Below are 11,054 nucleotides of genomic sequence, written 5' to 3'. Positions count from 1 at the left end.
GACTGGCATCAGCTTATTATCAGGGTTTTATGGAGCAGGACGAGGGGAGGCATCAAGTACTGCTTCTCTCCTCTGATGATGTTTGGTTTCACTCCATCAGAATGATTGTAGTCACACAGCAATGTGTTGCCTTTCTGTTTGACATTTTAGAGCAATTTCACATTTAAGCAAGATGAGAAATGAAGTGTAACAGGACAGTCACAAATTTAACATAAAAAGAGTATTGATAGACCTTTTTTCAAAGTGGGTTGACCTTTAACCGTTACAATAACCCTTTGCAATGCAACACATTATTTATACGCCATTTAGTGACACAAGGCTGACAGTAAGTACAGCTTACTCACAATGTAATACATAATGCAAATACTATTTGTCAAGTCAACAAAATATTTACAATGAAATGTAAAGTATGAAGTGTATGCAGTATGAACCTGTACTGTAGGCCATCAGTGACCATCACAATCGTCTTGGGTGGCACTAAGTCCCAGATGCAGCGATGTGTCCTTGCTAAATAGATAGCGAGATAATGGAACAGCAGGAGAAGGCCGGCTTAAACAGGCGGCCATTGAAGGTTTTTATCCCGACAGTCTACATCTGTAGTGTCAGACTTGATAATTTTGGTATCACACATCAGATCTTTATTAAATGTCCCATGTTTTTTTTACCTTGACTGACTTTCTCGGTTGCCTATGGACTGAGTTCTATGTAAAGGACTCGGGACAAATTTTTTCCAGGAAACTCCTAAGAAAAAAGACGTTATGTGCGCTCCCAAGTCCTTCGCCTCACTTACAGCCAACAGTGATAGCTAAATAAAGTCTGCTGACATCAAAAATGAACGGGCAGAGCCGACACGTGCCATTTTTTTGCTATACATTTGCAGTGGCGGAACAGAGATGGACCTAAGGTAGCCTGCTGCTTTCTCATCATACCACTTAAAATATTCCCATTCTATTTCCCTTTTTGTGAAAATCTTCGTCCATATTTATAAAAACAGTTTCACAGTGTTCCTTGCAGTAAATAATAACAACAATGCCAGATGATGTAGGTTGGTAACGATCATGATATATTATCATTATTACAATTATTATTATCATCATCAATATACTATTTTGTTGTTTATGCTTAATTATCGATTGAAATAATAGTTTAGTTTCACCACAAGTTGTGTTGTTTGATGGAAATATTTGCTTTTGTCACACGTGCCATTCTGGTCAGAAACTTTCAGTTTAGGTCCGTGTGTGAACTGTTTTGAAAGTCCATTCAGTCATTTCTGAGTGAACCAATGTGTTCAAGCAAATGAGAAAAACTGCAATAAGTGCTTTGCTGTGATCATTCAATGACAATTGTAACCGCATCAATTTTATATTCTTATGCACCATCTCATCATCAGTAACATGTTAAGAACAAAACAAAGCTAATACAAGTTGTAAAATATTGTTTATTGATTCTCAAAATATATACTGTTCTGTAGATTGACTGGCACAGAGCAAACATATAGAACAACTTGGAACTCATTTATTTATTAGTGTAATGTAACTACACAACAGACAGTTGCCACCCCAAAAAATAAAGGATACATTCATTCTTGTTTTGAGGCAAAAAAGTAAAATAAAACTTGCAGCAGCTTCACATTTTATATTTTATATTTTACATTTGTGATTTTTGATGAGCTGCACCATGTACATTCATTGACAAGCTAAGAAGAAGACTGTGGATGTGGATTATAATTCACATACATTTTCACCACAGTTACACATCAGCAAACTATGATCACATACAATAAACTATTTTCACTATCAAATCAGTAAAACAAAACAAAACATGAAGTTCTTCCCTTTCTCAGTTTTGTTAATATGAAGCGGAATTCGACAAAACGCATCTGCGGATATTCAGAGGGCCACACTATTTTCTACCTCCACTGGATCCATGTATGTGTATGGGACCTCCAGACTTTTGTTTCTGTCTACAATATGTGCACTCAACACTTGAAGCTCTCCTTGAAAATCCTTGATCAGCTTGCAGGGGACCTCCTCATGGAAATGCTCCTGTGGGTACTGGCCGAGAGGGACCTGATAAGATAAGTGACACATTTAAAATGTTTATTTCATACACAAACCATTAGCAATATAATGTACAGTTTTAGTGTTTCTTTCTGTGGCTAAAAGAGTGCTTTTATGCTCTAATCGCATATTAACTTGCCATAGAAGTATCTTAAACATATATGTGATTTATCAAATTTTTTATGAAGTCACTTACAAAGTCAGAGGACGGCTGGCTGAGTAGCCACAGAGTGGCCATTCCGTTAGCTGTTGTGTTGACGTCAGGCAATGTCTGCAGCATTGTGGCCTCACTAGTTGTCCCCTTTGTTGTTGGTGGAGGAAGTTGCAGGGAGATGGGAGTGTTGGGCATCCAGCCACCATAGTCATACTGCGATCGATGGATTATTGACAGAATACTGATCAATACTTTTTAAAACCATCTCATGTCTGTCTGTTGGTCAGTCAGTCCAGTACTTTTATACAAACTAAAATATTTCAACAACAACCATTGGATGTGTTTCCATGAAATTTGGATCAGAACAAAGTCATCCATGGTCCTCATGGTCCCCAGAGGATGTTTTGAATTTAGCTCAATGCCAAACCTCATTAACCCATTTAACAAAATAGCAACTTATAATTGATCATCCCACTAAATTAAAAGTGCTTCACCTGTCCAGCGTTCACAGCCGAGTGTTGTGCTGAGCAAGTGAAGATCACCATGGTGACAAACTTGACCAACTCAGCTACAGTGGTGAACTTCTGAGGGATTCCTGAGGATTAGGGGAAATAAACAGCATTACTTAAAGAAGTCTAGATGATTAAAGTTGTATCTATATTTTCATTATGATGACATAATGGCACATAAATGTGCACATTCTTCATCACTAAGACTGAGTTTTCCTTTAAAGCTCACCTGAGTTTGCTTGGGAGAGGAATCCATGTTCAAAAATGTCTGAAATCCACTTCTGCAGTTCTGAGTCTTTCTGGACCTCAGTGTCATTCTTGTAGTAGAAGCTGAGTACTCCCTCCACAAACCTTTGAGAAAAGTGAATGGGTAAAATGTTAAACATTTTTCCAATTAAATAATACGTTTTTATTACACACTGCAGTAGTGGCCCCTTCCCTACTTCCTACCCCATTCTTCTGTTGCCCTTGCTTTGACCACAACCTCAACATCAACATCTTCGGCCTCTACCTTTATTTTAATCTCAACCTGTAGAGTTTCCTGACTGTATCTTGTTATCGGGCCAGTGCCGTTAAGTAGGGGGCCCAGGACCCCTGCTAGTATCAGACCCATTTTTGAACTTGACCTTCATTTTGATCTAACTCTCACACCTTCCATGGTTGGGACAGACAAGCAGACACAAAAACACCTGGCAATATACTCAAAACCACCTCTGTGTTAGTTCCCACCCCAGTAGGTGTCTCCAGGACCAAATTAAGCCATGATAATAGTATAAAAGGTGTTATTTAATTAACTTTGGATGGCATATTTTTGACATTTGGAGAGATCTTCTCGTCTTTGTGCTAAGATAATAGCCTCATGGTTGTAGCTTCATACTTAACGCACAAACATGGGAGTGTGTTGATTTTCTCATCTAACTCTGGGCAAGCAAACTAATACTTGTACCTTGATAAGTGAGTTATTACTTTTATTTAAACCCTAATTAAATTGATACCTTATATGCTGACACCACATGTCAGAGCTGCAGGACTCAACCACACTGATGATTCCTTTTTATTGAAGCTTTCATGTTTAGGTGTGGGGATGCCCCTCCTCTCATCTTACATAGGTTCTCTATTAAAGTAGCTCAAGCAGGAATATTTATTAAAAAAAAATTATAGCCAGCTGCCCTGCTACATAATCAAGAGGCAGTAGCTAAGGTCTAGATCACCCAATTACTATACTGTCATCGCTTTCAGACATTCTTAATAAAAAACACCACACCACGTGACATTTAAAGGACAGAAATTAACAATAAATCAAACACAACTGAAAATCTCTCTTAATGCGTTGAGTGAGACTCTGAGCCTGTTAAAGCTGAGGTAAAACCCCATCAGAAATGCAGTGTTATGTAGAAGAAGACATTCAGTAGTTTTATTATAAAAACAACCCAACCCTTTGCTAGAGTATGTTTCAACATAAACTGTTCGGAGGAAATGGCATTAAGATGGACTAACTGTAATAACCGATGCAGATAAATTGCCGAAAAAAGAAAACAGGAGTAGTAGAGGAGAAATGTTACACTTACAAATAGTACATGTTGAAGCTTTACTGAAAAAAGAAATGATTTGCAAAAAAATCAATTGAGTTGCATAAGAGAACAAAAGCTAGCTAGTAGAGAGGGCAGACTTGGGGCTTTTATTTTCCAATATCAGGACATCATGTTACCTGTGGATGATCTCCCAAAGCTTGAGTCCGTCTTCTCTGTAGTAGAAGTTCGGCACATTCTCCAGCCCACGCTCAGCAATGTCGTCTGGTATGCAGAGGGAGCTGTAGGTGATTGAGGACAGTGATCTTCTCAGGAGTGTCATCATACCCTCTCCACCAGAAGCTGCAAACTAAGAAACAGTCAAATATGTAAAGAATATAGTTAGAGACAAATTCTGTACATGATTTTGAAAACAAACATTGTTTAGGTAATGGTCTACTGAGCGAGTTGTTTTTTTTCATACCAGTGTGAAAACTCCAGTCTCAGATATTAGAAGACGTCGAGCTAAGAAGTTGATCTGCAGAGTGTAGCGAGTGTGAGGTACGAGGAGCTGAGGGAAAGAGAGAACTGTTATTAACACTATTACATGCAAAAGTCAGAAATCTTCTTCTATACCATTTAGTCATATGAAATACTTTAAATACTATGTACACATTAAAGCATTATGATTCATCAAGTGAATGAGTTGGATAAGCTGAAATAACTACAACATGAAAAAATACAACTCCAGTCATACTGGTTAGATGCGTACATGAACTGATGAGGCCTCTTGGATGAGGGGTGAAACGTCTTCCTAAACAAATAACCAAGTCCAGTTGCTTTTGACCAAAATTGCTTTTGGGGATAACGATAACCTGGACTAATGAGAACATTCACAGGCTTACAACTCCAGTAAGTTCTGTATTCTCCCCTCAGTTACCTTGTGCAGTGGATGCACCATGGGTATGTTGCGCAGCAGTGACACTGCACACACTTCAGCCAGCAGATGAGTGCGCAGCAGGTGAACATTGAGTTGATGCTCATTGAAATCTGCACTTCTCACAAAAATCTTAGCCGTCAACCAGTCGTACTCAGAATCAGTAGGAAGAAAGATGGGGTTGTCATCTGCTGGAGTCTGCTGCAGCTGCAGAAGACGGAAAGGAGATGTGGTTCAGTCATTTCATTTGATCCATTACCAGTACTGATCAATTATGTTTGAAGTTTAAAGGTCCCCCTGTGTGCATTTATCTGTGGATTGAGCATTTTGATACATTGATATTTTGCGGTGGGTTTCTATGAGGTACTTATCCATTGTCAGTGGCAATAGCAGGGGCAGAAGGCAGGAGTACCAGCGTGAAAACTAAGTAATACACTGCTGTGAATGTATTTAAGCTGGGAACTGAAGCCGTTATTAAAGCTGTTCACTATTGGATATATTTGAGCGCTAATCTCACCTGAATAGCAATTGGCATCAGCTTGTTATCAGGTGATTTGTGGAGCAGGACAAGGGGAGCCATCAAGTACTGCTTCTTCCCATTGACGGTGTTTGCTTTCAGTCCATCCAAACACTTGTAGTCACACAGGAATATGTTGCCTTCCTGTTTTAGTGAAGATGAGAAATGATTTGATTCAGAAATACAGTGGGGATATAAGCGCAAGATGCAATTCCATGTCAACATGTCATGGGGCAAAACATGATTTTAATACTAAGATCAATCAAGGTCAAAACAATCACCTTCATTTCAACTGCCAAGTTACACTGACCACTGGGGAAGACCATGGCGTCAGTGACAGGGAAGTTACTGGGCAGAACTGAGCAACGTTGGATCATCATGGGGTTGACACCATTTAGATACTGGTAGCCAAAAAAAGCGTCCTCCTTCCAATGTTCCTGGACATAGTCTTGAAAAGGTAAGAGCTAGTTGAGTTGAGTTTCAAACTTCAGTCTTTCTCTACCACTGTTATCAGCCTAACTGTACCTTTTATGTCAAACTCGACAATGGTAAACAAAGTGTGGAGACAGTTTCTAGTTTTTTCAAAATCAGTCGTCAGTCTGGATTGTATGCAAATTAAACAGCTACTAGTTTTCTCATGAGCAAAGATTAAATTTAGAAAACTTTTACATGTTTGGATACATACACATTTCCTTCTGTGATTCCCCCCCCCTATTTCACAATTTAAGTAAAGAAAAAGCAGTTGAGTAGAATATAATGGCTTATCTCAGGAATAAAAACAATTCTAGTATTTTTAGCTATGAATACAGTTGAATATCTGAATGAAAACAGTTGAATGCACTATTATGCATTCAGTATCAAGTATTTAATTTAACAACCATGATAGTACCTGATATGTCAGTCCGTTTGCAGCAGAACACCCGATTGATAGCATCAATATCAGTCCAGTTCTCTTTGCTATCAGAAATTCCCTTCAGTTGCAGCTCAGCCAGCCTAGAAAAGAAAAGCATAAAGTAACGTTATGACACCTGGAATCGCTTTGAGAGGCAGGTACATAGTTACATATCGGTCAGAATTTGTGTACTTCACCCAGTGGATGCAGTCCATCTGAACTCTGTGTCCTTGGTGAAGGAGAACTGGACCTCAGAAGGCAGAGAATCAAGATTTTCTGCCTTCATGCAGTGAGGTATTCCCTCTGCATACACATGCCAGCTGAAACAAATAGAGAAGAGCAGAGTAGTGAGGAACTTTGCACAATATAGATACCAGTGCAGTTTTAATTAAGAGTATAGAAGCAAAATATACTTGACACATATTCAATATTGCAACTTCTATTATACTGTCATATATTTTAATAAACCCTGGCAGTTTTAACAATGTTATATGGTGTTTAATTTATTTATCATGTTTATACCTAACCAAAGGTGGAAGTGGACTGGATGCATGTAAGTTTTTGAATACATAAAACTAAAATGTGTAAAAGCTTTGAGCTCTCACCGATAGTCTTCCTCTCGCTGCTTCAGCTCCTGCTCCCGACTGTATCTACCAAGATGATGCTTGTCGTCAAAGACTCTAAGAGCTTGTAGAAAGAACCACAAAAAGGCTTAAAATTGTGGATGTGTACAGTATGATGGCATGCATTTACTTCAGCCTCCTTATAGTCCAGCTTGGAGAACATGTCTCCTGTGGTCAGTGAACAGTGTACAGGATGCCAGATAAACTAATTCTCACAAACCTGTTCCCTCTCTGAAGCGTTTCACTTCGCTGTCTGTGTTCCAGCAGTAGATGGGAAAGTTGTAGGTGTCTCCCTCAGGAGATTTTACTTCCACCTTGGCAGGGAACCAAAAGTCTTCAGGGAACAGTGGGAGACGCTGTTTGTCTAGCTCTATCAGAACCAGTTTTCCAATGGAGACAGGGCAGGAGACGGTAAAACTAGACACCTGGAGTAATGACAGAAGTGGTTTAAAAACATCTATAATTACATTTATTTAACTGACACTTCTATCCAAAGTATATTTAACCTGAAAATTGGGTTCATCAGCTCACCAAATATGTTAATATTGTTGAATTGATATTTAGTGTGCCTATAATCTGTAAACTATAGGCAAAGTTGAGGCAGTTTGTTATACATTTAGAGGAATATTTCAGACTTACTGCTCCTCCGAAAGAGAAAGCTAAAGGTCCTTTGAGGCCAAGGAGCCACGTGCGTTCACTCTCCCCATCTGTGCCAACCAACTTAATAAAGACGTTGTTAAAAGTGCCAGCATAGGTGAGATTGCCAGTGAATACGGTCACTTCATAATTCACCATTTTCACTCTGGAAAATCCTGGCGGGGAGAGAATAATAATAACCATTAAGTTAACTATGCTAGTGCATAACCTGTAAAATACTGGTAGGACAATGAAAAAGATGTTACAACTAATATTAGATTTGTCATTTAAATTTGATAAAGCGTCTCTCTTACCTGTTAATGAAGCCAAAGTTCCTTTGATGAACTGTCCTTTTGATAAAAAAAAACTCCACTAATTCCTCTTTTTATATGTGTAGGTTTGTGGGCGGATCTACTCAGTAACAATAGTAATTAGATAGCTGTGGTGATGGAACGCTGGACATGTATGAACAAACTGTGCTTCAAAAACCACAGGAACATGATGACCTAATAAGATAATCATTCAAGATGGACTGGCTTTTACACCGTTAAATGTAAGATTATCACATTCAATTAAAACTATTAGAAAACAAAGTGCTCACCTACACAGTTCAGCCAGATTCATGGATTCATCATTTTATTATAAAAAACTGTAACTGTTTTTGTAGAATGGCAAATACATACAGTAACATAAGTTGTACAGTAAAGACATCAGTAAATGAAAATACTAGTAATCAGAATTATTTGTATTGTTTCTAACACAAACACACAGTGGCCACAACATTTGGTATACCTGTGCAATCTAATGCAATTCAACACAACAGCTCTGCCATAAATTCTCAGTTTTTGTCAGAAATGTGGGAATTCAGCTATATGTTTATTACTTGGGTCATGGTTAAAGGTGGTGTTGTACTGGACTTTAGTGGGAGGTGTTTTCAATATATATCTATATAATATATGTAGTCGGGTACAACACCACCACTAACCATGGACTAGTCAGTGTTAAAACATATCACATATATCACCTCTCTGACAGTGTCAACAAAGTGAACATTATAGGCAGAACTGTTGTATTGTATTGCACAAGATTGCACAGATGTACCTAATAAAGTACAGTTCACTAGATCAACTGGCTCAGAACAGACAGGCTGACATAAATCCAGATATTTATATTGGTCACAGACAGCTCAATTAATCAGTGCAAAGCTACTACAACACAAGCAGTCATTCCAGTAAAAAAGAACAGATTCAATATATTTTTTTGCTTTGAGACAAAAAATAATAAAACATTTTTAATTATATTTGGTGATGAAATCAAACCGAGTTAAGGAGGGGATTATTTCAATGCATTTTTTAATTGTGTAACAGTTAAATTTGAATTAGTAAAAATGTGTTTCTTTGTGTCAATATCAACACAAAAATGCAATGTACAGTCTTTCCACTCTTCCCTTTTGTTCATGTGAAGCTGAGGTCAGATCTGAGGGGAGGGCACAGTCAGGAGTCCGGTGGGCTTCAGCTTGTTGATTCCTCCATCCAGGATACAGACCCGTGGGAAATTTACCTTGACCAGGTGTGATGCAAACTTGGAAGAAATGAAAACAAAGAGAAAGACATTTATTTTTCCCATCACCTCAAATGAAACATAATGACAATATCATTATGTTTCTTCTTTGAGTTTATCCTCAGAACTCCCGCAGTTGCTACATGTGAGAAAAAACATCCTTACGCAATAACAGCCCTTCAACAATGAGGAAACACCTTGATGGGTAATGCGTTTCATAATCTGTCAGGTGTGCCAGCTTCAGGGGCAAGAACCTGCCTTTTAGATGTGAGACTTCTCTCTGTCATATTATTTTGTGCACTCCCTGATAAAAAAAGACTCAGAGAATGTGTGCTGCCTAATATTTTGTATTGTGTATGTGGTATACCCAATATGTTCTCTCTATGTACTGTAGATACATCTTTCAACACGATGCACTGCAATCTAATTACGCCAATAACTCAAAGGTAATTCAAAACCTCTTTACACAGTCTCTATAAAAACTAAACATACATACAGACTGAAACATAATACTGTATGCTAAAAAAGCCCTAACTGAGGTACTCGACATGGCAGGAATATTGTGTTTCTTTAGTTCTGACCTCTCATTTAACTTGTGTTTTGTAAGCCCTTGTGTGTGATCACGCCGCAGCAATGTCAGGAAACATGATTATGAAACCTCTGTATCCAATTTGAAGATTTCATAATCCACGACAGTTATTACGAAAAATGAAATTGACAAACTGATGAATGAACTTCAGCTGTGTCATACAACGCAATGCACTATTAGGAGTCAAAGCTCACATAGCTATGCTGTCTACTTATTTGCTCCCAATATAAAAACAGAATAGAAAATCGAAAAATTAAGTAAAATAAAGACAAAAAACAGCGACAACTTATCTGCAAAAGAAATTAATTTCATTCATGTGTGTATCACAAAGCAACAGAACTTCTTCTGTCTGCTTGACACTCTGAGGGCTGTTTTGGAATATATTTAAAAAAAATTCAGATTCAATCAGCTGAAATGTCCACATAAAAACCGAGTATTAAGAATCAGGCTAGCCTCTGAATGCCAATAGGGTTTAAATGTTAAAGGTGTACAGTTAAGCCTGAGCACACGGTGAGTGGACTCATTGCTTTGCCCCAGAGCTAATGATAATGCCACTGGTGCGGTGCACAGAGATGTGGATGGCATTTAAGCACAATTGAGTCCTTTTATCGACCTTTAATACTGTGACCTGCACCACTGAAAGGTCTGATGAATCACTGAGGTTTATCATCAAACTCAGGTAGGGAATTTCAAGTGTAAGGTTGGTCATGATGTTGTGTTGTGTTGTGGTGTGTGTGTGTGTGTGTGTGTGGGGGGGGGGGGTAGTCATCACACTTGAATTGGTGATGATGGAGATGATCAATCATCATACTTCAGTACAATGACTGTGTAACTTCGCCAATTTCATACTTATGCTTCAGCTTAAAGCATATTTACTGCACAAAATAGCAGAGCTACAGTATGAGTTCTTGCAACCGGGTTATAAACTTAAAGAAATGTTTCTGCTGCTTCCTAAAATAATGTTGTCTCTTCAATTAAGGAGAACTACTTATTTTCGTCTTTTACTTTTCAACATATGGAAGGAGGACATCTTTTCTAAATTAGGATATTGCCTGGAGCAGTATCCCTG

The 11,054-nt window shown here is 38.2% G+C and overlaps 2 protein-coding genes across 2 annotated transcripts in view; both read right to left on the bottom strand.

Moving 5' to 3' along the window:
• Positions 1 to 1,564: 1,564 nt before the first annotated feature.
• Positions 1,565 to 8,204, bottom strand: LOC310956074 (polyunsaturated fatty acid lipoxygenase ALOX15B-like). The gene is made up of 15 exons (XM_083926193.1): positions 8,151 to 8,204; positions 7,840 to 8,012; positions 7,421 to 7,625; positions 7,183 to 7,264; positions 6,775 to 6,897; positions 6,575 to 6,678; positions 5,967 to 6,133; positions 5,686 to 5,829; positions 5,172 to 5,375; positions 4,716 to 4,802; positions 4,432 to 4,601; positions 2,953 to 3,074; positions 2,709 to 2,809; positions 2,257 to 2,427; positions 1,565 to 2,069 (listed from the first exon to the last, which is right to left on the bottom strand). The coding sequence occupies exons 2-15, from the start codon at positions 7,993 to 7,995 to the stop codon at positions 1,890 to 1,892; spliced, it is 2,016 nt and encodes a 671-aa protein (XP_083782319.1). The 5' UTR covers positions 7,996 to 8,012; positions 8,151 to 8,204; the 3' UTR covers positions 1,565 to 1,889.
• A 259-nt stretch (positions 8,205 to 8,463) lies between these two features.
• The window catches only part of tbck (TBC1 domain containing kinase), a 47,634-nt gene continuing 45,043 nt past the window's right edge, over positions 8,464 to 11,054 (bottom strand). Inside the window, exon 26 of the mRNA XM_083934246.1 lies at positions 8,464 to 9,417. Coding sequence (XP_083790372.1) covers positions 9,307 to 9,417 — 111 coding nt within the window. The 3' untranslated portion in view covers positions 8,464 to 9,306. The remainder of the gene's footprint in view (positions 9,418 to 11,054) is intronic.

This window comes from Echiichthys vipera (genome assembly GCF_963691815.1).
Source record: "Echiichthys vipera genome assembly, chromosome: 2".
Lineage (NCBI taxonomy): Eukaryota > Metazoa > Chordata > Actinopteri > Perciformes > Trachinidae > Echiichthys > Echiichthys vipera.
Note: the sequence above shows the minus strand (reverse complement) of the source record. Positions and strands in the feature narration are given on the sequence as shown.

What these genes read in the sequence shown, in the direction of transcription:
- LOC310956074 (XM_083926193.1), bottom strand. Translation starts at nt 7,995, where the DNA reads ATGGTGAATTATGAAGTGACCGTATTCACTGGCAATCTCACCTATGCT. An exon ending in CAGCGAGAGGAAGACTATCG is followed by an intron (nt 6,898 to 7,182) that starts GTGAGAGCTCAA and finishes TATTTGTTTCAG; the next exon opens with CTGGCATGTGTATGCAGAGG. An exon ending in TGATGCCAATTGCTATTCAG is followed by an intron (nt 5,376 to 5,685) that starts GTGAGATTAGCG and finishes CGTCTTCTGCAG; the next exon opens with CTGCAGCAGACTCCAGCAGA.